Below are 27,400 nucleotides of genomic sequence, written 5' to 3' on the forward strand. Positions count from 1 at the left end.
AGGTGAAACAAGGCATGCTATTGCAGCCTGTCCCTTAAATATATAACAAATTTATTACAATTCTAATTAGCAGTTTGTTCCATTTGTTTTCAATTTTCAACAGCACAGCCGAGGGAAAAAACTAAATCAAAAATCTATCAACAAATGTCATGCCTGAATTTTAGCTAGGGACAAAGAGACTAACAGTTAATTCTATCCATAGAAACATGGACAGCATGAAAGAAAGAAAATCACATCAACACAAGTGTCTGAAAATTTGTAATTACTTTTAATGAGTGTCAAATATGTTTACAGTTGAAGCTTTCACAGTAGAAATGCTTACTTTAAATAACCCAATTTAGCGTTAATTTAGTTACCAGACCCCCTGCCTATGGTAATTTCTTTGGAACTTAATTAACAGTTGTTGAAAATTCAATAGCTTTACTTACAAATTTTAACCATTAGTGCACCAGGGAACTTAAAGTAATGGTGTACTTTTAAAAAAAAAAAATCTCAGAATATATTTACATTTACAGAAATTCTGTTTTCACCCTACTGCTTACAGGCATAAAATTGTTAAAACTTAAGAGTAACAACACACGTAAACCCTCTGTGCTCAAGACTTGATGCTATTTTAAAAGATGTTTTACACTGACAACAAGCTAAACATCCTCCCATTGGAATCTCTTACCAAAAACCTCCCCTATATCCAGAACCACTGCTAACTTGAAATCCAACCATGTGGATTCTCATTAAATGGCATATCCCCCCCCCCCCCTTTGTGTTGGTTGGTTTGGCCATGCAGAAATCAAACACAGGTAAGACTAGCTGATGACTTCAAATGGATTTTGTCTCTTTGTCAATGCCTTGAAATGTCTCAGTACAAATTTGTACTTTCTTCTTGTAGGTGCCATTGACAAATGAAAGACTAAAAGTAGGATTTGAAACTTTTGAAGTGAAAAACTGGTATGCCCTTTTGAGTACAAAGCATCATGCCTGATTTGGGGTAGTCAAAGTACATTGACTTTCTCCTAGATTGTTTTTATGTCCGTAGCAGGTTACATGTTTAGTTTTGTGACCATTAAGGATTCCAGGATTCATTGGCACCCCCATGTGATGGTCTCCTAGGTGGTTGTTGCCAGCCACTATCTCGCCCTGTTATACGCACTGTTGCTAGACCCATGGAGGGGTTAGGGGGGAAACTAAGCTCCCCTTGAGGAGTACTAGGGGGCATGTTCTGTGGCCCAGGCATCCGCATCATGTCAAAACCAGGCTGCGGTGGGGGGATGTATACTTGGTTTGTTGAGGCTGGCGGGGGGAAATTGGGGAAAGGTTGCGACGGAGGAGGTTGATTTGGGGGCATCTGAGCCGGAGGAGGTTGGCCCAGCATAGGCGGGGGCTTGGTTAGTTGAGGTGGAGGCTGCCCCATCAAGGGTGGGGGTACTGACATATTGTGTGCGGGAGGGGGTATATTGACTGGAGGGGGGACATTGAGAGGTGGTGGTGGATACTGGCTATAAGGCTGGCTGTAAGGTGGCTGCTGTGGTGGCCCTTGGGGGTGTGGTGCCATCTGTGGTTGTTGGGGAATCACTTGTTGTTGGGGTTGCTGTTGCTGCGGTGGCGGTGGGGGCACCGCTGGTGGCATTGCAACCTGTGGGGGTGGATTCGGAGGGTAGCCTGGGGGTGGCTGATTCATATTATAAGCAGGCTGTACATAGTTATGAACCGTATTAGCGGGTGGCACTTGTTGGGCGGGAAAGTTCCACGTTGGTGGATACTGTTGTTGGCTGTATCCAGGCTGGGCTGTGCTAACCGTCGGATCCACTGGGGGGTGTTGGTATGCTGGGTACACTTGACTGGTTACCGGGGGTGGCCCACTGTACGACGACGTGGGTACCGGCTCCGGGTACGAGACGGGCACTGGATAGGACTGAGCTACACTGACCACCGGGGGTCTTTGAGGCGGGGGTGCAGGCACTGCCGGATTGACATGACTCTTCAGCTGAACTCCAGATTCCTTGGGAGCTGACCTCAAGGGAGGTGGCGGGGCCTTCACGGTTGAAGGCTTGTCAGGATGATCCTTTCCCGCGGCGTGAGCCTTGGCGTGGGAGGATGAGGCAGCTACTGAACCAGAAGAGGATGGAGGAGGAGGGGGAGGACCTCGAGACTGAGAATGGGAGCGAGTCTCTCTGGATTTGTCGGGTTGTGTCTGCTGAGATGCATGAGAGTCATCTAGAGTAACACAAGAAGAGAACAAATTCAAATACAAATGGAAATTAAATACTATTTGGGTTTGATTTCAATCATAAGTCAACACTAATTTAATATACCAAGAATTTCATCAGCTATAACGTTTTTTTTGTGAAGAATTAACTTTTGAACTAGCCAATTGTGGATAAGAGTGATCAGGATGTCAATGTTGCTTAGTTCTTGTGCCATAAAGAGAGGGGTGGGGCACCTTCCATGACATTCCTTAGTGTACTGTGTTCATATGTTTCCACAAGACTCGGGAAAGTGATAAAATAATATTCATCATCCATGATTGCAAGTTTAACATCTTTTAAGATAACTTTGAAAAGGTACAAAAATGGCCGCCTGGGCGATGATTTCTTACCAGAGGTTTTGATGGTTTCAGGTCCAGCAACTGGAGGCGTCTTCTGCAAATAGAGTTAAATATGACCAAAGGAGATTAGTCGTGAAAATTACCCCAATGTCTCGCATATTTGAGGTTCCAGGACCAAGTTGGTCCCAACCATATTGAATTCTACATCTGTGCGATTCTGTTTCTTAATGTAGTTCATTTCAACATACTATATAGCTATAACAATTGAACCATGTTCTCATTTAGCCATGAAATAATTATATGACAGTAAAATAAGTTTTTAAAAAACCAACAAAGGAAATCTGAGAACAAGATTTGACCTCCATTTCCGGTTACTTGTAAACAATTCAGAATTTTGCCTAACTGACGTTCATGTTATACCAGTCACAATTTGTATATATGTGACATTGTCTTTTGGCTGGTAACCTTAAAGGCAGTGGACACTATTGGTAATTACTCAAAATAATTATTAGCACAAAGCCTTACTTGGTAACGAGTAATTGGGAGAGGTTGGTGGTATAAAACATTGTGAGTAACGGCTCCCTCTGAAGTGGAGTAGTTTTTGAGAAAGAAGTAATTTTCCGCGAACTTGATTTCGAGACCTCACATTTAGAACTTGAGGTCTCGAAATCAAGCATCTGAAAGCACACTCCGTATGACAAGGGTGTTTTTTCTTTCATTGTTATCTCGCAACTTCGACGACCGTTTGAGCTCAAATTTTCACAGGTTTGTTATTTTATGTATAGAATGAGATTAACCAAGTGAAAAGCCTAGTCTTTGACAATTGCCACTAGTGTCCAGTGTCTTTAATCTGGTGAGTGTAATAATGCTGTGCTTGGCTACTTTTGGGCCTAGGCAGCTCTAGAGCTATTGGGTCTTGGTCTTTAACTTACTGGTCTGGATCTCTTTGTAGCTCCTTTGGACTGTAGTACCGCTGGCTTAGGTTGCTGGCCAGTTGCGTAAAGATCCAGCAGTAAATGACAAATATCTGCAAAGCAAACAAGAAATCACCAGAAATATATAGACAGTGCTGCTGTATTCTAATGAAATCTTAAATTCACAAGAGGTTTTTTTCTTCTTTTTTAAGATGCAATTCCTGACCTGATATGGTATCTTTATTAGAGAATTATTGTGACCAACCTTCCATTATCTCAAGGTCCACGTCATCAGCAAGCTGCTCCCACCATTTCACCTTGGCGTTCTTTCCCGACCACTCCAACAGGTCGCTCTTGGACAGGCGACCAGCCAAGTACAGGAAGGCAACAGCCACAATGTGCGGCTCCCACTGAAGGCAAAGGGTTGTGCACAGACTGTAGGGGTGGGTGGAGGGATGGTAAATCAGTAAACAACATAAAAGCAACTTTGTAAGCTAATTGGTATTGACCCAATTCACCTGACGTTATCATCAGAATAATCTTGGATGCGCCATTTGGGTGGTCAATTTCAACGTGCGTTATTCTTTGAAGTGTGTATCGCGGCGTTTACATGTAAACCTATTGACCACCAACATGGTGAGCGTGGCACAGTCGCCGCGTGTGTATGCGTGCACAGGGTCAATAGAGCAGAGTTGAGCATCAACAGCGCAACACGATCAGAGTTTGGTGTGAGTCTCTTTTTTCTATCATGCACACAGCCATTTTTGTCACTATGGCTAATTATATAATTCCATCAGTTGATCTAGAATTGTTTGCCATGCGCCTTGAACACCCAGCAGGGTGGATATGTGCGCATTACAAGTATTATTATTTATTAAAGTCATGCAGTATAAATACTCTTGCTCCTTAACTGACAAACTAGTTCAAATGAGGGCAAAATTGATTCACCTGCTTTGATCTAAAACTGTGTTCCAATTTATGGCAGCTATGGCTGTCGCTTGATCGTCATACGATCATGTATTGAAGAATATGAAGTCCTTAGAAATGGCCATAGCCGTAGCCACCGATTTGAAAATGGTCACCCTTAGCAACAGCCCCAGTCACAGCTGTAGCCACTACTTTAACAACTGCATTCAGTATTAATTTAAAGTGTTTTCTTTACAGATTGTCAACACAAAATCATTTGTGTATAATAAGTACCTGTCATTGACAAATGTCCAAGCCATTTGCACCAGCTGCTGTATCTTGGTCTTGTCTCCTTTGAGTGTCTTAGCGTACTTGAGGAGGTAGCTGTAGGGGTGATCCACCTGGAGGTCAAACTTAATGGTCTGTAGGAGGATTCGCTCGTAGGTCATTATCTCCTCCTGGAATGAAAATGAGAACCATCAAGAATTATAACAAAGTTATGCTCAACAAAATATGGTTACCAGCCAAAGTATGGTCAGGTGAGCATGGAAAATAATAACTAGTTCTTATATCGCATTCTACAATAGCTTTTTAATTCGCAATACATTAGTACCCTAGGCATTGGGTCAATAACATTCCTGTAATCTTTCTCAGCTCCCTAGGGAGTATACAGCCCTGGGCTGCCATGACGCTCCAGGGGCTTTTCATACAAAATATAACAAGTGTCATGACCGGGACTTAAACACCACAACTTGAAATAGTGTCTAGTGGTTGGCAACCCTTCAAACATTCCTACCTTGGGGTCGTCGCCGAAGGTGCTGAAGTGATGTTCAGGGACCATGACCTTAGCCATGCGGATAATGTCCTTACACTTCTTGGGGGTCTCTTCAACTTTACCAGCTAAGAATAGACAGGCAGCTCCAGTTACCTGCAGAATTAACAATCATGAGCAATGTAATATCATCAAAATATTGATTTATGCAATTCATAACCATTGATCTTTACAAGGCTGTATGTTTAACCAATGTTTGTATGAGAGAGATCGGCTGTTGCCAGATTGGCGGTTATATCCCCAAGGGTTGATGTCATGTGATCATATCAACTTACAAAGCGAGGGAAATCCTTAAAGGAGTGACACATGTAGAAGCGATGGAAGTAGATGACTCCAGTAGCCATGGTATCGTACCGTCTGTTTTAAGATGGTTAAGGAAGAATTGTCTTCAACTAACTGACTGAAACAAAACCTTAAAAATTAATACTGTTTATATCAATGCCTGGATGTCAAGACGCTGTACAAATTAAAACAGCATAAAGAAAGGATGAAATAATCAAAAGATTTAAAATATAACCAGGCCTTGGAATTTCATCTTTGAACATGTTGAAAAGGGCAATGTCATTTTCATTCTGCAAAGAGCACTTCCATTGGATGAAGGGCACCGAGGCCAAGACCAGGGGCAACGTAGTCATGATGGCCTTAATTCCAGGCCTGTATAATGATCCCCACAAAAAATATGCCTCGAAATTTTGTGGTTTTCTGTTTACTTCGTGAACAGTTTGCTATTTTGTGGAACCAAATTTTTGACTCCACAAAATGGCGGACTGTGTTAATTCACAAAGTAACAGGAGCCCTACAATTTGGCCGATATTTGTGTGGGTCATTATAATTATTTTGTGACTTGTTTTACTCATTACTCAAAAACTACAGTACCTCACTAAGTAATATTTGAAGGGAAGCTTTCTACTATCATTATCTTCAAACCGTGTAAGTTTAATGTAAATCTGTGGACATTTTGAAAAAGTACACAAATCCTTTAAAATATCTTATTCTTTCCAACCATGTGTTCATTCATAACAAATGCATTTTATAGCCCAAATCACCCATTCCAAGGCAACATGACGCTATGAACCAAACGTAAACAAGTTAAGGATACAGTCCTTGAGATGTTCCGGCATCGATAATGAAGCGAGCTCCCTCCTTCCGATATCTGGTCTCAGTTGCTCCGTCAATTCCATCTTTTGAGGATGGTGTGTTGACCAAATCGTCTTTCTCATAGTACCAACACGGCATTGCACCTGAAACATGGAGTACAAGAAAAAGAAATGCTGAGGAATATTTAGAAAAGGGAAATGCTTCAAACTAAAGAAACTAAACTATCTTCTTGATGAAAAATTACCAAATAATAGAATGTTTACTCAACGGTAAACCGTAACTTACGATGTAAGTATGAACGCCAAAGCCTTAAAAAGGGCAAAAAGGCAAAGAAGGATCATCATGGCATGCATGGTGATTTCATATTAAACCTTCCCCGTCCATCCCATCCCAGTGAATCCCATGCATTGCAACTGGCTTTATACACATCATAAGCAGAAACTACTTCTCCTTCTAGTCCGACTTCTAAGTTCTAGTCAGCAATGTCCCATGTGGGAATTTCCTGCCAAGATCACATTCCTCACTTCACAGTCACTTCACAACACAAACTCGCACAGCGAAGCGTCACTCATGACATGAACTCATGACATGACAGCGACACAAATCCACGAGGTAAGCATCAGCTCGGCTGGCCTCCTACTAACTAGTTTTCATGCTAACCTGTGAAATACACTTACGCTTTAATTTGGCAATTTTCTTGGTACCTATACCATAGCCTAACCGATGGCTAACTAAACTGAACAATTTGTTTACCGTTTTGGGATAATCTTCCGGACGTCGCCACCAATTTATCCGCCGTTAATTAACTCCAACCAAAACCATTGAATTTCTTATCATCGGGAACTCGGTCCAATTTCTTTAAAAGAAAGAGTCATGCGTGAAGATTCTCAAACAAGTCAAAAAGGAGCCAATAGTAACCTTTCTAACCAACTCTACCCCTACCTTAACTACCTTACACGACTACGGTTACCTTAAAATAATATAATACAGATTTATTTACCGGTAAAATGGACTTAAACGCAAGGTTGGAAATGCTCAAAACCGCATAAAACTCTCAACGTGTTGCACACCGGTGAGATACCGGTCTGCTGCCACCAACGAGCAAATTAAGTAAGTCGAAAGAAGAAAAAAAATAGCGCCCTCGTTTGGCGAACCATGGCCATTTATCAAACCACCTTGCATTTAATCATCTCGAGTTCACGGGCGGAGGAGGAACCGGAAGACAGTTTGGTTGTGGCCGGTGCAGGAGAACATTTTGGAAAAGAATGAGACAAGGTTTCTAAATTGTAGTTGATTGTGACTGCTCACGTCGTGCCGTGTGGTAGCTCAGATTCGGTGCTGAAATTGCTCTGGAAGTTTACAACAAGGTAAAGATTTGACTATTGAATACTGTCTATTGGCTTTTTGTAAAATATATTGTGGCTTTTTATTAATTTTATGAGTTTTAATTGATTTATTGATTTAAAATTGTATAAATTATTATATATTATAGGGCCTTAGCAAAATGTTTTATTTTGTTACCATTTCGTTGACACTATTAGTTATATTATTTTCACTAAAATTCTAGCAATTTTCAACTTAGTGATTAGTCAGTCTTAATCTTTTATCTTTTAAAACAGAAGCAGTACACCACTTTTCTTCTTATCTTGGCTTTTTTTTGTAGAGAAATAAATGTTATTGTTGTTTTTTATTAAACTTTTGATATATAAATATAATATCAATAACTTTAATTAATAGCTTTACCTTTTAAAAATGCGACAAACCCCATTAACTTTTGAAGATTGTTGAAGATTTTTATGTATGAATAATGAAGTGTATTTCCCATATTTTTTATTTTGTGAGACTGAGACAGCCAGTGTACAATGTAGGTTGCCTTCTGCGGCAAGCCTACTCCTAGAACTATGGAGGTTTGTTCCCCTATTGACCGTCATCTCGTGGAGATGATAGAATATCAAACCTCATTTAGTCATAGTTCTAGGACTAGGCCTACTGCAGGACTCCAAAGTTTGCGTATGGCGCCACCACTTTTTAACCCGATATGAAATAAGGACTGAAATAATATAGTATCTAATTTACCTCAATGAGATATACTTTTTTGGAGAAGATGAGATGAAAAAGTGGTGGCGCCATACGGAAAGTTATCCCTACTGCATGTTAGCTATCTTGTTGGGCTGTTAGTGTTAGTGTTAGTGTTGTGGCTCTCTTAAACACCGATATCATCTAGGTTGCTTTCATCCAACTAACACTAACTAACTTCACTCAGCATTTAATAGGCCTAATAATATCGTTTTTGGAATATATTACTAAGATTTCCTTGCACACGCTAGTTATAAATTAAGCAATTTATATTAACGTTGCATAAAACAAGTTACATAACATAACCCTCCTCCAGACTGCGAAGCCGTCGGGAGGAGGGTTACGTTATCGCAACTAGCATGCATAAAACATGATTTTTTTTTACCAATGTAGATTTATTTTATGAATTTTGTTGGGGGGAAAAAAATCAATAATATACAGGATGCACAAAATTGATAAAAAAGTTTTTTTTCCCCATTTCAACAAGTACCACAAGCGAAAATGCTAATGTCTTAACAGTAGTTAAACTAAGGCAAACAATACACTAAGTTCTTTGTCAGGGACAGGCATCAATAGTATGCAGGTGATGACTTTATTAGACATATACAAACAAAAACAGGTCTGGGAGAGTAACCTTTTGAAATAAGAGTTAAAACAGGCATTTTTGGTGGTCAGAGTCCTGTGGCGAAAAAACCCGTAGGCATACCACAAGGGTAGGATTCAAACCACAACACGTGTTTTTTTAGAGCAGCTGTCTTACCACTAGACCACTGAGCTCTAGAATGGCAAAAAGTATGGGTTCTAATCCCACCAGTGTATGCATGTGGATTTTTTTCACAGGACTCACGGAAAGTACACAGTGTATGGCCCTTTGGGTTAAGCACAAATAGTGTTTTTTATCCCTGATCACTGATCATGCAAATTTCACAAAACTGTGTAGCTCTTGAAATAGTGGTTTGTAAAAACTTCTGGTAAAAAACCCAAATATGAGGTGTTGGGGGATGTTTTTCCGTAATGCCTTAGTCCACTGTTTTAGGCCTGAAATTACCTGGAGGCCACAAAGGCCATGGCCTCTTAGCCTCAATCTTCAACAGTTTCACATAAACTTAGATTTTCTAATAGAATTCCCCTTTGCAAAATGAAAATGGCCTTGCCCTCTCAAAGATAAAAATTCTAGGCCCTCTCATTATTTTTAAAAACTTGACAGGGAACTGAGATCTCAAGATGGGAAGGAAGAGTAAGAGAAAACACAACTTGGATCCAGAAGATGTTGCCAAAGCTGATAAGAAAGAAATCACATCACTGTGCTCTCAGCTTCTTGAAAGTAAGTACGGCTTGCTGATTGGTTCTTTTGGCATGGGTTTCAACGGAAAGGCCATGTGATTGGTCTGTATTTGACCAACTTCCATTCACAGAAAGAGGTTAAAGACAAAGTCTTGTTTGCATATTGAAATTTGTCAATGTTTCGTATGTTAATATTGCATCACAATTTCCAAAACTAAAACAACTTTTTTTGTTTCATGTTAATTTTTATTGACATTTTAACTGACAAAAAAATTGCTGAAATAAATTAATAGTATTAATTTTGCTTTTTACCCATATACACCAATGTGTGTAGCACTGTATACTCAGTACCTTCCCGAGTCCTGTGAAAAAAAATCACAGGCATAGTACTCGGGTGGGATTCGAACCCACGGCCTCTGCAATTCTAGAGCAGTGTCACACCAACTAGACCAACAAGATTGCCCGGTAGCTAGAGGCAGCTCGAATCCTATGTTTTTGCATCGGGTACTGCAAACGATTTAATAGATGTTAAATGAATAGTATTAGTGATGTCCAGGCGTTTTGTGATGATTCTACAGAGAGTGGTGTCTAAAGGGTTGATTATGTTAGACATAATGGACAATCCCACTGCAGCGATAACGATAACGACGCAAAGAAAACACTTTCTATTGGTTGAATTGCTTTGCACAGAATACGCTCAAAGAGTGCGTGTATTGATAATGTTGTCGTTCTCGTCTTATAACGAGGCCTGTGTGACTGGGCATTTAGGGGGCCCAATGAAGTGAATTGTCAACTTCAATCAGTTCAGTCAGTAACTTGATTACTTGTTCCTCAGTTGCTGCCAGGCCTTCGCCCATGGCCCCAGCCAAGCAGTGGGAAGAATATCTGCAAATTAACAGCCTTGTGGAAAAGATACGCAAGAAGCAACATGGTGAGTAAAAACAAGTCAAATTTAAAATAAAATTTACATATTTTTTATTGAAGGGATGATAAAGTTTTCGGTTTGAGTTGAATGAATGTTATATTTAAAATAGTTGTTTGTCTACAAAAGCCAACTTTTGAAAATTTTCTTGAAATGAGTGTTACCATTCTTTGTTCAAACCTACTTGGTGAGAGCCGTTTACCTCACAGGGAGCCGTTTCTCACAATGTTTTCTATCAACAGCTCTCCATTGCTTGTTACCAAGTAGGTTTTCATGCAAAACAATTATTTTGAGTAATTACCAACAGTGTCCAGTGCCTTTAACGCCGGTCTCATCTAGGTTGCCTTCATCCAACTAACACTAACTAACAATACTATACTCTATACACTCAGCATTTATTAATAATATAATTTTGGGAATATTCCCAAGATTTCATTGCACAAGCTAGAATATAGTCCCCTAGTTATAAATTAAGCAATTTTGCGTAACTGATGCAAGTTTTTTTATTGATAGATACTTCTTTTGAGGGTCACAATCGAGAGGAACATATCGAGGACTTCATGACATGGTGTCAGGGTTTGGGCATATCATGTGACTCAGTCAGCATTGAGGCTTTTGATGGAGCTGAACTCGGACTAAAAGCAACCAAGGAAATTAAAGTGAGTACGAAACAAGAAGTCACACTCCTCTCTATCCATACTAAAAAAAAAAACTCTACAGACAGTATAGACGTCTGGCACTGAAGTCACTTGAACGAGATACTCAACCAATATTGCTTCTTCCTTCGGATGGGACGTAAAGCAGTAGGTCCTGTGTTTTTTTAAGTGCACATACAAAAAAAAACAGTTATCGCTATAAGAGAAAGGGGTTTGACCCTGCTGAATGCACTGCAATACCTTGTAAACTTTTAAAAGGTACTTCATAAAGTGGTCTTAAAATTCAAAAAACTTAAAAATGTGTCTGTTTCTTGCAGGGCTGCTTCTTCTACAATACAATAAATAAAATACAATAATCTTTATTAGATCCCAAAAAGGGTAATTCAAATGCTTGCATACAGTAAAAACATTGACACATTAAAAACATTAAAAAACAGACAATGGCTATACAACTACAAGAAAAACCACTAAAGAGCAATAAGAAAAATACTTGAGACTGGGCGATAAATTTATAATTAACGTTTGAAATTGAGATTGTGGTGTGTTATTGCACGAGGGATAAAGGAGGATGGGTAGCGGTTTGTCGCAGAATATGGCGCTCGCATACGACCAGACCTAGGGGTCAGCTGGTTGGCAAGCACATCATGAAGCGGATGGTTAGCGTCATTCCGTAGCATTGTTAGCTTGCCAGCCAGCAGAGCCCCATATGCTATGTCAACAAGAGGCCGCGACTCCCCCAGAATCCTTCCTGCTGCTTTAATCATTCTACTCTTTTATTTAGTGCTAAAACGGACGCACATAATAAATATCTGTTGACTAAATCATATTCCCAATTTTAAGTTTTAGTTTCAGGTGAGTTTTGTGGCCATTCATTTTTGGAGTGGTTACCATAGGTATACCCTCCCTTTTTAAAAACTAAGTTGCATGTTTTATTAATCTTTTATTTCAAAACAATATTTCAAAATGGGAGTACTTGATGCTCAAGTTTTAATGATTTTTCAGCATGATTGTGCTATTCTGATGCTTTGTAAAAGAAGTTAGTTGAGAGAAGGGGGGGGGGGGGTAGGGTGACTGCCTTTAGATACCCAATTCTCATATCGAATGTGTTACAGATGTCAATGTGTGTAGATGTAATGGAATGAAATTGAAAGTGTTTGCTGCATGAGGGTTAAGTCCTTTATTAAAAAACAATATGTCACAATGAGAGAACATGAAACTCAAGTTTTTAAAGATTTTCCAGCAAGATTGGTGCTATTATGGTGCTCTCCTGCTGCTTTTGTAAAAGAAATTGGCCGAGTTCAGGGAGGGGGGGGGGGTTGTAACAATTTGCCTTCAGATACCCAATTCCCATCTGTGTGTAGATGTATTGGTAAAAAGTTGCCACTGTTTGCTGTGAGGATTTAACTGTATGATTCATGCTCACTGATCAATGTCAACGCCCAGTGATTGATGCCTTCCCCCCTTGGGGTTCATTTCAGGAACAAGATCCGTTTCTTACCGTTCCCAGGAAAGCCATACTGACCGAGGACTCTGCACTCAGCTCCCCACTAGGTAAACCAACCTTTTAATTTTCTGCCATCTGCGGTTTTGTTTTCTTGCCAATTTTGATTTTTCATTTTGCTGTGGGCAAAGGCATGATATTCTTCTGATTGCTCATTTTTCTTGCCCTTATAAAATCAGAAAAATTGTGATTAAAGACTACACCATAAGAACATGTAGGTCAGCCCTGGTGATAAAATAACTTGTTCCTACTTTTGTCTAAGGACCAAATATGCTCGGAGAAATTTCCCTTGCTAAAGCATAGCAATTTCCCTATGCTAAAGCATAGCAAAATGCTGCACACAAACAACAACAAAGTTGCACTATCAATTTATTATTATTATTATTATTATTATTATTATTATTATTATTATTATTATTATTATTATTATTATTATTATTATTATTATTATTATTATTATTATTATTATTATTATTATTATTATTATTATTATTATTATTATTATTATTATTATTATTATTATTATTATTATTATTATTATTATTATTATTATTATTATTATTATTATTATTATTATTATTATTATTATTATTATTATTATTATTATTATTATTATTATTATTATTATTATTATTATTATTATTATTATTATTATTATTATTATTATTATTATTATTATTATCATCATCATTATTATTATTATTATTATTATTATGAGGGGTTTAAAGGCAGTGGACACTATTGGTAATTACTCAAAATGTTATTAGCATAAAACCTTAATATTGGTAACGATTAATGGGGAGAGGTTGGTAATATAAAACATTGTGCGAAACAGGTCCCTCTGAAGTGCCATAGTTTTCGAGAAAGGAGTAATTTTCCACGAATTTGATTTCGAGACCTCAGATTTAGAACTTGAGATCTCGAAATCAAGCATCTGAAAGCACACAACTTCGTCTGACAAGGGTGTTTTTTTTCTTCTATTATTATCTCGCAACTTCGATAACTGATTGAGCTCAAATTTTTCCTGGTTTGTTATTTTATGCATATGTTGAGATACACCAATTGAAAAGACTGGTCTTTGACAATTACCAATAGTGTCCACTGCCTTTAAGGACTGAGGGCTGAAGGCACAAATAACAATTGCTTTTCACTCGGTCTGGCTGTCCAATATTACCTAACTTCAAAATATTTGGTGCGGAGTTACATCCAGTAGAGGAGGATATTGGAGGATTGAAATCACCTGAAGGCAAAAAGTCCTAACATGCCTAGGAAGCAAATGCATCAAAGCTAATGTGTTTTTGCCAGAAATGTATCCGGTGTTGTTTTTGTTTTTTTGCTCTTTTTTGTTAGCCGTGTTCAGGCCTGGAATTTCTCAAGAGGCCAAGACCTCCGATGCCCTGGTCTTGGCCTTGGTGCTTCTTCAAAAGTTTCCCATAGACTTTTCAATGGAATAGCCATTCTTAAAAGGAAAGTGGCCTTGCCCTCTCTAAGATGAAATTCTAGACCTACATGTTTTTCCAGTTAACCACTTCCATTTCTAAACTCAGCCGTGTATCTCTCTTTACCTTTATATTATTTGGGATTTTGTTTGAATGCATTTCCAATGTTATTTTTAACCTGTGGTTTTATTCCCTTAAGTTGTCCCACTAGTTTTGTTTCCTCTATGCTTTACGAGTGCTCCTTGTGGTATATGGTTTATGCGATTCCCAATGACATCACATTTTAAGTGTGTGGGTCTTTACATTTTGTTTATGAGGATCTGAATGGTTAGTTCATTCCTGAATGTCCCAAACGTTCAATCAAAACGAAATAATATTGCACTTTTTAAATTTAGAGACCCCTTTGCGGATCATATGTGAAGACCCATTTTCTCTTTATATCCAAATTCGTCATAATTCACATTTCGCTCTGAATAAAGAATAACAAACGAAAATGACATATGATATGGTCTTACCCACACCAGTGTGTGTAAAGCACTGTATACAACTAGTTAGTACTTTCCGGAGGCATACATTACTCGAGTGTGAATTCGAATCAGCGACTTTTGCCAGTCTTCCAGAGATTGCCTAGCAGCTTTAGGCCAAACAAAATAAAAGACCAGTTGATCGCCCCGGCCCGGATCCTTTTGAGGGGCCGTATCCTTTTTTTAACTATTTTTTTCTTTGATTTTTTTATTTTTTAATTTTTTTTATTTTTATTAACCCATCCTTTCAAAAGGACTGGCCTAGGGGATTTTTTCCGAATCTAACGTCATGCTCTCAAACACGTGTAAATGTCTGTTTCACAAAACAAAATTAGTGATGCCTTAAGCTTGGGCGATATCGATTTATTTTATTCACGATATATCGCCGACAATATATCGCGATATTCCATATAATCGCGTTAATTAAATTTGACATCACCAGTCTTCAAACTCCAAGTGAAAGTTGTAGAAGAGACAGTCATAGCATAAGAGAGGTGTTTTAATGACCTATTCTTCTGGTTTTACTCCAAACCTATGGGGTGCAAGATGTCTCAGCTAGAAAATACATCGTGATATTGCGATATTTAATCGATATTGCGATATATCGCGATATATCGATATTTCGATTTAAACCAAATCGAGCCGATATCGAAATCGTTTCCAAATTAATATCGCGATATTCGATAATATCGTGATATCGCACAAGCTTAGTGTAAACAAAATAACCTTTTAGTGCGAGGCTAGAGATTTTCATGAGGACTCCATCTATTTGAAAATGAGTGCATCACAAAACTTAAATTATCCTTTAGAGCCCATTAGAGCAGCTGCAGGTACTGCATTAATTTAAAACAGATATTGAATTTCATCGGGGATGGAGAATAACTTTTGAGGGTTTTACCCATACATCAATATGTAAACAGAGTAACCCTTTAAATGATTTTTAATGTCTTTCATAAGGACTGAGTGCATCACAAAACTTAAAATAAACTAAGAGCCCCTCTTTAAAATCACATGTTAAGAAAAAAGGTCGAGAACTTCAGGAAGGGGAAGTATAATGCGTGCATATAATAGTTATATGAGCTGTCAGGTGCTGTATACCTTATGGGATTTAACCACCTTACAGTCAGCATGCGTATCCAATATGCTGAGATACAGGATGGAAAACCCCCAAGGAAGTCATGCTGATTTCAGGCTCAATTTAGTTTGGAGGTTTTCAGTGTATGCAGGAAGTACTGTGGGGGGAATTTTGGCAAGCTCTGGAAAATAAGCCAAGATGTGGGAAAGAGAATTGCTAATTGAGGACGCCTGTTGCTGAAGCAAAGCCTTGGTTCATTTGTTTTAAAGACGTGGTGTGGTTTTTGCGGACGGGGGCGATGATGATTGTTTGACGAAAAGAACTAAGTTGAGATATTGTGGGGATTCTTCTGAGAAAAAAAAGGTTATGATCATCATATTTCTTTTCCATGGTCAACTTCAAGAAAAATTGTGCAGTTTGCAAGAAAGAAAATGGCCTTGCCCTCTCTAATATGAAATCCTAGGCAAGTAATAAGGTTTTCATGATGAATTTATACTTATGTATTCTCTTTAAACCTACTACTTGATTGGAAAAAAGTTCACTTTTCTGTATTTGAGAAAATAGAACTAGCTGTTGCAACCTGCTTACCAACCAAAAGGACCTGTGGTATAAACACATAAAACAAGTTACACTTTTCAACCCTAGCATAGTCCTTTAGCCTTTTAAAAAAGACATATGAAATGATAAGCCTAGTTAGTATTCAATTCGTGCTATGAATGTTTGTCTGCTAAGTGCTAAGCGTCTGTGTGATCCCCTCCCCCTCCCCCTCCCCCCCCCCACTCCAGCGCTTTGCAATGTTGTTGATGGAGCGCTAGATGTAATTGGGCCGTCATATTCACTTTATTGAGAGAGATACTTCCTGCACAGGAAATTAATGTCAATACATTGATGAAAAGTGACATACTACAGGCCACCCCTTACTCATTCATCAATCAACTTCAAGTTGAAACTTGTTTTATATCATCTGCAAAATCTCGGCATTTGTCTTTTGTTAGTGAGAAAGAAGAAAAACCCACAGATGGAATTGCCCCAGATCAAACAAGGCTTGCACTCTGGTTTGAAATGGATTTAAGATTTTTCCATGCCCCCCCCCCCCCCCCATGTGAATTCTGTGCATGAGGCCAGATGCTAGGTTTTTTTTAACGGTTGTGTTTTGTGATCACTCAGATTTTTTAAATATATATTCAGACTATTGCTCTGTAAATTGACTGTTACTATGTTGGGGTTTATAACCAAAAATGTTTGCAACCTTCGGTTGGGCCAAGAAAGTGAGGGAAAAACAACATAATCCTTAAACATTTATTAACCTGGAACATGGAATAGCACTAGATATGCAGGAGTGGAGAGTGAAAATTCATAGAGCCAATGTCTTTTGAGATATAGTGCAAAACCACTAAAAAACACTTTGTCATATCATATGCTCTGATGATTTGTCAATTTATCAAAGACAAATTTGTAAATTATTTTCAATAAAGATGTTAAATAGATGTTAACTTGCAGCGGGGATAAAGACCCATCCGTGTAATATGCCTGTGATTTTTTCAAAGAGCTCGGGAAAGTACCGAGTATACATTACTAATGCACATCGTGTAGGTCTATATGGGTAAAACGAAAGTTTATAAAGATGTTGTTGTATCTTCTTCCTGTCACCCCAGGCCCTCTTATACAGAAGGATCGTGTACTGCAAGGGATGGCCCATGTGGCCCTAGCTCTGTATCTACTCATGGAACGCCAGTCCGAGCAGTCCTTCTGGAAACCTTACATAGGTATCCTTTTGAAATAAATCTCAGGTCACTCTGAACAATTTTGATGTTTTCTCAATGTGCTTTGTGACTCTTTACGTCTTGGTCGACCCGATGCTGTCAGCTAGAACTGGCCATTACGAACTAGACCAATCTCCTGTATACATTTCCTGAATATGTTTCAAATTGGAGATAAGGTAAGCAAAAATACGGTCACTACAAATGCATCCAATTAACGGCAGACTGATACAGGACATTTAAGTTGTAGTGCATCTACCACTTCCATCATTTTTGAAGTCAGTTACCTGAATCAGGTACATTTCTATTCCAATCATTATGCTGTCCCGTTTGAGAAAGACACTTAAGTTGTATTATATTGTAAACAAAAGCCCAGCATTGGTGGTGCGACCAGCAGTACTTTCAAGCACTTGCTAAAATAAATATGTTTGTATGCTGGGGCAATGGTCGCAATGCAAATAAGATGATGAGCTGTTTTTGTCTTAACCTAATCCTCAAGACATTTTGCCGACGTCGTACCACGTTCCTCTGTATTTCTCTCCGGATGAATTACAGCAACTGCAAGGATCTCCCACATACAGTAAGTAATGCCGCATCCAAATCCAGCCACTTTGGGTTTGGCTATGGCTATTAGCTGCAGCGACCAGTGATACAGAACAGGCCTTTTCAGCGATCCAGCCATAGCCATTGGCAGAGCCGTTAGTAGCACTTGGCTCTTTTGATGTAACTTTCGCTTAAAATATCCGGCGCTTACTCTTAAGACATTATGTGACTACACCTCCATCAGTGACGTCATGCTGCATGTATTGCTCCATTATTTCGCACAAATGGCCCGGTATTGTTTTATACGTATCCATTACGCCATTTGTGTGAAATAATTAGCATGACGTCACTGGTGGAGGTTTTTTTTTATGGAACATCAGTCTTTTTAGAATAGAGATAGTCATTACATGGTGTTACCGCAAACCTTTCCATACCGTATTTCCACCATGCAAAGTTTCAAATCCTACTTAGAATAAATTTGGTAGCTATTGAAATTCGCCATCTTGAAATGGATCCTTACTAACCCAATAAATTACAGCTGCCCAAAAGTGCTTTACCTATGACTGAAGATCATAGTTTGAGTTGTGTTTGCTAATGCTCGCCAATGGCTGGATGTGTAAATCACGGGGGTCCCACTTGTGTTGAACTGCTTGGAGGGGCATCAGTGCATCAAACAGTTAGCGGGGTACCATTTCATGCAACTTATATCACTTTGTATGGCTGAGCAAACTCATGTGCTTGGTAGCTTGTATGAGTTTTTTAAAACTTGGTGTAATTCCATGTTCTGACAGATGGTTGGTGTTTTAAAATTTAAAAACTACTAAAAATAGCTGCGTAGACTAGTTTGCAAATATTCAGTACGTGTGCCTTTGGAATAATGATGCATGCTGGTCTAGTTAGTGACTATATTTGGTTGCTACATATAGCTAGATCAGCATGCACGTCATTGCATAGCTCACATGTGCATACCGAGTATTTGTGAAGTAGTCTATGTATGTCACTTGAAAAGGCATGGTTGGTGTGTGCGTAAAGCGCTCGCCTCTCACCAAGGTGACCCGGTTCGATTCCCGGTCGGGGCCATATGTGAGTGGAGTTGTGCGCTGGTTCTCTGCTGTGCCACGAGGGTTTTCCAGAACATCCGGTTTTCCTCCCTCGGGAAAAATCAAATACTTTCGATCTTGGCAGTGCTCTGTGGTCATAATGGGTTGATGTGGCTGGCAGCCAAAGGCGCCCTTGCATGCCTGCTTCTCGAAGGATGATTAGCCTCCAATTTATTATAAAATCATCATCAACATGTTTACATAAATGTAGCTGTTAACATTTAAAAGTCTGCCTGCATGAGTTGTGTGTGGGTTGAAGTAGAGTAATTGTAGACTAACCACTGTGTGGATTTTTATTAAAAAATTGTTTGTCTCACCTCTTGCATGCAGCCGACGCTCTTAAGCAACACAAAAACATCACCAGACAGTTTGCTTACTTCTACAAAGTCTTCCAGGTTGGTGCTTAAATAACGCAATACCATTCTGGGGCCAATATCATAGAGCTGCTTAAGCACAACAAGCAGCATAGCACAGTCAAATTATGTTTACCAGAATAAGGTTACTAGTCAAAATACCATTTAATATGTAGCATTAATGACTGGTATCCTGCTCATTTCTGCTGAGCACAAACTTGTTAAAGGGTCTATGTCCCTTTTGTAGAACGAAAAACTTTTTCTAACACAAAACACAATGTCCACAGATTTACATTAAACTAACACAGTTTGAAGATAATGATAGTATAAAGCTTCCCTGAAAATATTAGTTGCTGAGGAGCTATAGTTTTTGAGAAATGAGTTAAACAATGTCATGAAAATAATTTTCGTCTCATTGATCATGAGATGAAAATTATTTTAGCTTTTAAAAACATATTTTTGTGACATTGTTTTATTTATTTCTCAAAAACTACAGCACCTCAGCAACTAACATTTTAAGGGAAGCTTTGTGTTATCATTATCTTCAAACTGTGTAAGTTTAATGTAAATCTGTGGACATTGTGTTTTGTGTTAGAAAAAGTACCCAAATCCTTTAAGCAACATTATCTGCTTAAGCAGAGCTTTGAAATTGGGCCCTGGAGATAGTCTTGGATAGTCAAAAACAATTGGGTCTCCCACTGGACTTTCGAGTCTCAGATCTTTGTCCCGAGACCAAGCTGAATTAGCGGCTACGGCTATGACTGTTACTAAGGGTTTTGTTAATGCATGGTGATGCAGTGATGTAGCCATAGCTGCCAATTTTGACACTGCTGGGTTCCGGCTCTGGCTGAGGCTCCTTCATCAATTTTGGTGCCGTGTGTATTTTGCATGGTGTCACCAAAATAAAAACGAAGTCCAGAGCAGAGCCTGAGAAGAGGTTTTGAAATAGCCCTCGTTAGATGGTCTCAGAAATAATTGTCTGGGACTCTACCACCAGTAGACAATAATCTGGACTCGATGTAATAGGACCACTTAAAACAGACTTCTGTGCCTCTGGTTCCCTGTAAAGTATGTAATTCTACAGTAACTTTCTAAGACAGGGGCCCTCGGATGCAATGTCCTAGGGCTACATATAGGAGAAAATTGTGGTTAATAAATTGATCTGCTCATTAAAGCTCTGCTGGGAACCAACCACTTTTGGTTGGTAATCTGTTTTTTTTTTTGTAAGTACTCAGCAGCTCAATGAAATGTATATATTTTTGTTAAAATTCTAAACTGAATTATTTGTGTTTTGATGTCAGACCAATGTCGATGCAGCCAAGCTACCGTTCAAAGACTCCTTCACTTATGATGGATACAGGTAAGAGAAAGAAGATCAAATTAACATATCCTCGCTATGCCACTGCTATGTTGTGGTTTGTGGCCTCGCATTTTGCTTTGTATTTTAAATAACTAAACAGCTGACCTATCAAACCATTAGCTTAGTGTATCATAGAGTTTCCTGGTCTTTGAGCTGTCTAATTTTGTGCCAGCGAAAGGTTAAAGCTGGCATGATATTCTTCCTACTTTAGTCTGACTTCCGCTTTTTATGCCCTTGGGAAAAAATCACAAAAAGCAGACACCATACGAACAAGGGTCAGCCCTTTTGCTCAAACATTTGTTCCTACTTGTTTTCCAAGGACCAAATATCGTACCTGTTAAAGTGAAGTTAATCCTATCTGTATTTATTCGGATGTTTATAGATGGGCAGTGTCGACCGTCATGTCGAGACAGAATCAAATTCCATCACATAACGGCTCACATCTGGTGACTTCTCTGATTCCACTGTGGGACATGTGCAATCATACTAACGGAGTGGTAAGTAGACTGGGGGACATGTCTAGTAATACATCAGACACTGAACAGACCCTTCCCACAAAATATGTAAATTTCTCACGCGTGCGTACTGACACTTTGGTTACCAAAATGAAGGGACATCGCGCCTTTTTGTATTGGGATGATAATATCGAAGTCTTATATAGCGTACGTATCTACCAAACAAGGTACTCAATGCGCTGAGTATATACGAACTTTCAGAAAGATAGGTTATTGTAGTGATGAATTTTGAGACCCAATTAGTTAGCACCTTATAAGGACTTACAAGGTGCTACGGCGCATACAGCAGCCACAGCCAGGAACATCGGGGCAACCCCCCTTTTCTTTTCGATAAGTGCACTGGGTTCTTTTACATGCGTTACACATCACATGGGACCAACGGCTTGACGTCCCATCCGAAGGACGAAGCAATGGTCAAGTGTCTTGCTTAAGGACACAAGTGTCACGGCTGGGGATTCGAACGCACACTCTGCTGATCAGAAACACCAGAGTTTGAATTCGGTGATCTTAACCGCTCGGCCACGACACTTCCACAATGGAAGCTTAAAGCGCGATCCTGACAAAGTACTTACATTTTGCCACACAGGTGCTAAGCACCCCAAAAGTGCAAAACAAACATTTAAAAGATGGGTACCAGTCAGCAGGTTGGTTTCCTATATCGACATGGCATGCTTCCTATCTTACCAGTCTTTCAAGACAGCAATAGGAGCTTTACCGAGTGTAGTTTGAGAATTCAGACAATTTAAAATCTCTTTCCCAAACTCCCCAAATATTCTTATATTTTATTCTAAACTTTGTTATTAATTATACTCAAAATACAAAATAATATTATTTGTAAAAAGATACTCACCGTGCATGCGGTTGATTTCCTTTTTGGATTACTACAACAATACTGTCTATCCTACCTTAATTCTTTAGATCACCACCAGTTTCAACCTACAGCGCGAGAGCTGCGAGGGGTTGGCACTTCACGATCTATCAGTCGGAGAGCAGGTTTGCATCTTCTACGGTCTGCGTTCCAACGCTCACCTGTTGCTGTACAGCGGGTTTGTGTACCCAGAGAGCGCGTGTGACAGCGTGAACATCCAGCTGGGAGTCAGTAAGAATGACCGTCTGTACGCGATGAAGAGCCAACTGCTGGCCATGATGGGATCCAATGAGTAAGACTTTAACTCGTATTAAGGCTAAGTCCGAATTGGCGGCTTCAGCTAGTTTTCTGCGTTATTATGTGTTGAGCCGAAGCTGGTACGCCAAAGGAAAAGCCTTCATTCACTTGCCAAAAATTTCACCTCTTTTTGTTCAGTTTTGGCAAGGAACCCGTTATACTTTTCTTGAGGGTCTCCCGTGGTAAACATCTGATTTTGTATTCAATATAAACAAGGAATATTGTTTGGTTATTTCCAATATATATTTAGCACCACATACTCAGCACTGTGTTTTTTAAAAAATTCCTTTGAATAAATATAATCCAGAGGCATCACTCGGATTGGATTCAAACCCAGTCCCTTTGCTGTACTAGAGCAGGTGTTTCACCAGTAGACCACTAAGCTAACCTGCAAGTTTTTAATCAATGTTCAATCTGCGCCAACAAATCTTATTTAGTTTTGTGCGCCCCCCCCCCCCCAATAATGAATATTATACTCTATCCCAGATGTATTAAAGCCAGTGGACACTATTGGTAATTGTCAAAGACCAGTCTTCTCACTTAGTGTATCTCAACATTTACATAAAAATACAAACATGTGAAAAATTTGAGCTCAATTGGTCCTCAAAGTTGCGAGATAATAATGAAAGAAGAAAACACCTTGTCACACGAAGTTGTGTGCTTTCAGATGCTTGATTTCGAGACCTCAAATTCTAAATCTGAGGTCTCGAAATCAAGTTTGTGGAAAATTACTTCTTTCTCGAAAACTAGGCTACTTCAGAGAGAGCCGCTTCTCACAATGTTTTATACTATCAAAAGCTCTCCATTACTCGTTTACCAAGTAAGGTTTTATGCTAATAATTATTTTGAGTATTAACCAATAGTGTCCACTGCCTTTAAAACGAAGTATTAAAAGGAAGGAACAAACATGGCATGGTTCCTCATGAATGTTACCACATAACCGGACTGGTTTCAGAAATCTTTGAAACGAGTTTAACATGGTTTTGTGTGATCCTACAATGCAGGTCGTCTATTAACCTACCAGTAGAGGGCGGTGATAACCCAATCAGTCCCGAGCTTATTGCATTCCTCAGGGTCTTCTCTATGGATGAAGGTAAGCTGGGACAATCAGATTAAAACAACTTCATTCAGGTATTCTAAAAAAGAAAATGGAGCCCTACTCTTAGTCGTTAATACCCGAAGCCGAATTTTTTGTTGAGGATATCATCAAAATTTACCATAACTAAAGTAGAGACAAGCAACAGTTTTCTTAAATGGTCCAGGGTTTATTTTTCTCTTGAGAAAATGTGGTTTTATGGTCAATATCGACCAGATCCTAAGCATGAACCTACAGGCAATAATTGGTCAACATTTCGAAAATGGCCTTACCATCCCTTTGCTTCAATGTCATACCCTGCAAAAGTGTTTGTGTGGTATAAATAATACTGGGTTCTTAAATATCACTTTATCACACCCTAGGGGCGTATTCAAGTGCTCATTCTTTGTGTTTTTAACAGGATAAGCAAAGCTGTGTTATAAATTATGACTCATTTATATAGCACCTTCTGCATTGCATTCTGAAGCCACTGCCAGAAGCATGTCACCTGGCCTGCATTAGGTGGGAATAGATGAATATTTATAATTATAACACACCTCTTGTTTGTTCTGTATTCTGGTTGGCTGAAACACGGTCACGTGGGATAAACTATTATATAGTCTAGTGATCGCGCTGTTTGTTTTGCGGGAATAGTACCCGGGCGGGCACTAGTCTTTACTTCCTTTCTTTTCCAGATTTCTGTTCTTATTTCACATTTAAGACTGAGGTGTGTTATAAAACACATAAAGACTGGCATAATTCAGTAACTAGTGTACTCTATTTCCCCGAGGGACTTTGAGTGACCAGAAGAGGGACCTATTTCCAGAGGCCAAAGGCCAGTCAATGGTTTTCAATAGTAACAAGATTCCCCACTCACAGACAGAAACCTGTACTGATGTTATTTGATACACATTTGTTTGTCATTTTCCCTCCAAACTTACAGAGGAGTTGTTGATTCGTATGTTTGATAAGAACAAGACGGAGTCGTTAGGTCGTCTGGTACGCCCAAACTGCTTGATCAGTAAAGCTAACGAGCTGCGAGTCTGGTCCTTCCTTGAAACGAGACTAGTCTTACTACTCAGACAATACAAGACCACAATAGAGGTGAGTTATCATGGAGTATTCATTCAGTGTCCAATGATTGCAGTTTTTTTTTTTTGTAAATGAGGTTCATAGTGTATGCGCCCTCATTGTGAATAAAGCCTGGTTCATACTTCCTGCGAAATGCAAATGCGATTTGAATTTTAACGTCACAAATTCTCTATGAATAATTCGCAACAGTTGAAATGTGCCCAAATCCTGCGAAACATTCACAGTGAGCAGGAATTATGAACTGGGCTTGAGGCAAAATGAATAAGGAATCCACTAATCAGAAAAAATTTACAAATTGTTATAAACAAATTAGAACAATGTAACCCCTCCACCTTTGATACTCCAAGTAAGATTACAATTCTGAAAACTTGGCTTCTGTTGAATATTTACCTGCACAGGAGGACATGGAGCAACTCTCCAAGAAAGACGCTACACCAAACTCTGCCCTCTGCATACAGCTCCGGCTGTCAGAGAAACGCATCCTCAACAATGCCATCTCATACATTAAGACACGCCGAAGAATCTTAGAGGAGCTGGCCGACGATGCCATCGTCTATCAGGAGGAGATGGAGGCAGACGATGCGGGGAAACCCGCAGACGTCGGCGATGCAAAGGACGAGGAAGATGAGGATGAGACATCTGGCGGGGTCAACAAGATGACAGACAGCCAATCGGATGATAGCGTATCCTTCAATCGGAATTCGCTCTCCTCGTTACAGAGTGACTACAGTGAGGACTCCATCTCGGAGGATTCGACGAGCAGGACAAAGAAATCCTTGGAAAATGGAAACCTTACTAATGGGGGACATCACGGTCAGATCAACGGCTCTGTCTCTGTGGACAGTCTCAACAACTCACTGAATGGAATCAATCTGAACAGCGGAGGTAAACTAGATGGGAAGGCTGATAACCAGACTACCACACTCACTAATGGTCATGAGACTGCCAATGGCTGCATTGAGAATGGTGCAGAATAAAACTCTGTCATCTTACAAGGTTTTTTGGCTGTAAACTTTTTCTTTCTTGACTTTGGGAATAGAAACATTTCTTCAAGGATTTGGGTACTATTTGTAACACAAAACATAATGCCCACAGATTTACACTAGACTTACTCAGTTTGAAGATACTGATGGTAGAAAGCTTCCCTTATTACTTGCTGAGGTGCTGTAGTTTTTGAGAAATGAGTAAAACAAGTCACAAAAATAATTGTTGTCTCAGTGAAACGAAAATTATTTTATTATTTTGTTTTACTCATTTCTCAAAAACTACAGTACCTCAGCAAGTAATATTTTCAGGGAAGCTTTCTGCTATCATTATCTTGAATATAAATCTGTGGACATTGTGTTTTGTAATAAAAAAAAGGTACCCAAACCCTTTAAAGTTATTTGAACCAACAAACTGACAACAACATTTGTCTTGAGGAATTTTTGTTTTTAACTGAAAGTTTTACAGTTTTTTTTCCAACACTTCAACAGTAATAAAGGTTTAGGACTTGTTGGTTTCGTTTTTGATCATTTTTGTTGACTGTATGATATGTAAATAAGTGTTTGGGTGTTTACACTCATTTTGTGGGTGGGGTCGATCTCGCAAAGCGCTAAGATTCAACTTAAGATGAGTTGTCATTATATACCTTAGTGATTTGTATTGTGACATCACATATTGCTTAGCAATTAAGACTTGACACACATCTTAAGATCGATCTTAGCTGTTTGTGAAATCGAGGCGAGAAGTCACATCTCTCTTTACTTCCATTCTGCCAAAAAATAAAAAAAATTATTCAATTAAACTACGTTACGAAAGTTGAGGATTAGTAAAGGATCCAAGCATAAAAAATAATCCTTAAATTCTTTAATTGCAAAATGATGTACGGTCAGCACCTGAAACTGCTCTACACTGACCTTTATCGATGCTTAACCAAAATGAGGTCGAGATGAAAAATAGTCTGATGCCCTTTTTCGTATAATCAGAATTGTGTTTCAATACTGTTTATACACATAGGGAACAAGACATGTATGTTGGCAATTTGATAACAAGTATGTGCTACAGAGTACGGATATGCACAAAAATTGTAACAGATGTAATAATAAGTATTGTGCCGATGATTATTATGTGCAATGGAGATGTAAGCTGATGTAGCGGCTATATTATATTTTCTTTTAAAAGTCCTAGAACGGTTGATGTTTTAGTGTAGAGAACAGTTCTGATGTAACAGGCTGGTTAGTAATAAGTTATGTCTAGTCCTCGAAAGCCCCATGTAGGTATTCTGTCTACTATTTTAGTGGGTCAAATTACAAACAAATTGTATTTTGTGCTTTGGTAGTTCTGGGCCAATCTTCCTGGCTCTGCTAACCGTAAGCAAAGAATTGGCGCTTGAGGGATTCCATGTTTCTTCATGGCTCTGCTTACCATAAGCAAAGAATTGGCGCTTGAGGAATTCTACGTTTCCACAGCTAGTGCAGAAATTTGGCGCTTGAATGATGATTGTAAGCGCTAAACTCGGTGGTAAGCAGAGCCATGAAATCGGGCCCAGACCACACACCCTCCGCTTTTTGTTGTGTGTCAGAGTGGTCTTGCGCACTGGGCTCGAGTTCGGGTGCTGTCAGAGTGTTGGTTCGGGTACCGGTCATGGCACTTGTGTCCTTGAGAAGGACACTCAACCAAAATGTCC

The 27,400-nt window shown here is 39.1% G+C and overlaps 2 protein-coding genes across 4 annotated transcripts; one reads left to right on the forward strand and one right to left on the reverse strand.

Annotated features, from left to right (window-relative positions):
- Positions 1-249: 249 nt before the first annotated feature.
- Positions 250-7,388, reverse strand: LOC117289080 (cyclin-K-like). Of its 3 annotated transcripts, none has more exons than XM_033770029.1 (9): positions 7,293-7,388; positions 6,294-6,435; positions 5,470-5,551; positions 5,159-5,290; positions 4,657-4,820; positions 3,722-3,891; positions 3,475-3,569; positions 2,594-2,636; positions 250-2,211 (listed from the first exon to the last, which is right to left on the reverse strand). In XM_033770029.1, the coding sequence occupies exons 2-9, from the start codon at positions 6,428-6,430 to the stop codon at positions 1,061-1,063; spliced, it is 1,974 nt and encodes a 657-aa protein (XP_033625920.1). In that variant the 5' UTR covers positions 6,431-6,435; positions 7,293-7,388; the 3' UTR covers positions 250-1,060. The 3 variants fall into 3 exon arrangements, with proteins under 3 accessions (XP_033625920.1, XP_033625938.1, XP_033625929.1); XM_033770047.1 differs by having other exon boundaries at positions 7,312-7,339; XM_033770038.1 differs by lacking the exon at positions 7,293-7,388 and adding an exon at positions 7,046-7,073.
- A 70-nt stretch (positions 7,389-7,458) lies between these two features.
- Positions 7,459-25,857, forward strand: LOC117300359 (actin-histidine N-methyltransferase-like). Its single transcript, XM_033784132.1, has 14 exons — positions 7,459-7,659; positions 9,576-9,692; positions 10,488-10,583; positions 11,088-11,233; positions 12,709-12,781; positions 17,425-17,535; positions 18,029-18,109; positions 19,503-19,567; positions 20,827-20,885; positions 21,268-21,382; positions 22,319-22,560; positions 23,570-23,658; positions 24,584-24,744; positions 25,131-25,857. Exons 2-14 carry the CDS (start codon positions 9,593-9,595, stop codon positions 25,707-25,709), a joined length of 1,917 nt encoding a protein of 638 aa, XP_033640023.1. The 5' UTR covers positions 7,459-7,659; positions 9,576-9,592; the 3' UTR covers positions 25,710-25,857.
- Positions 25,858-27,400: the final 1,543 nt, after the last annotated feature.

Source organism: Asterias rubens, chromosome 1, assembly GCF_902459465.1.
Source record: "Asterias rubens chromosome 1, eAstRub1.3, whole genome shotgun sequence".
In the NCBI taxonomy this organism is placed as follows: Eukaryota; Metazoa; Echinodermata; class Asteroidea; order Forcipulatida; family Asteriidae; genus Asterias; species Asterias rubens.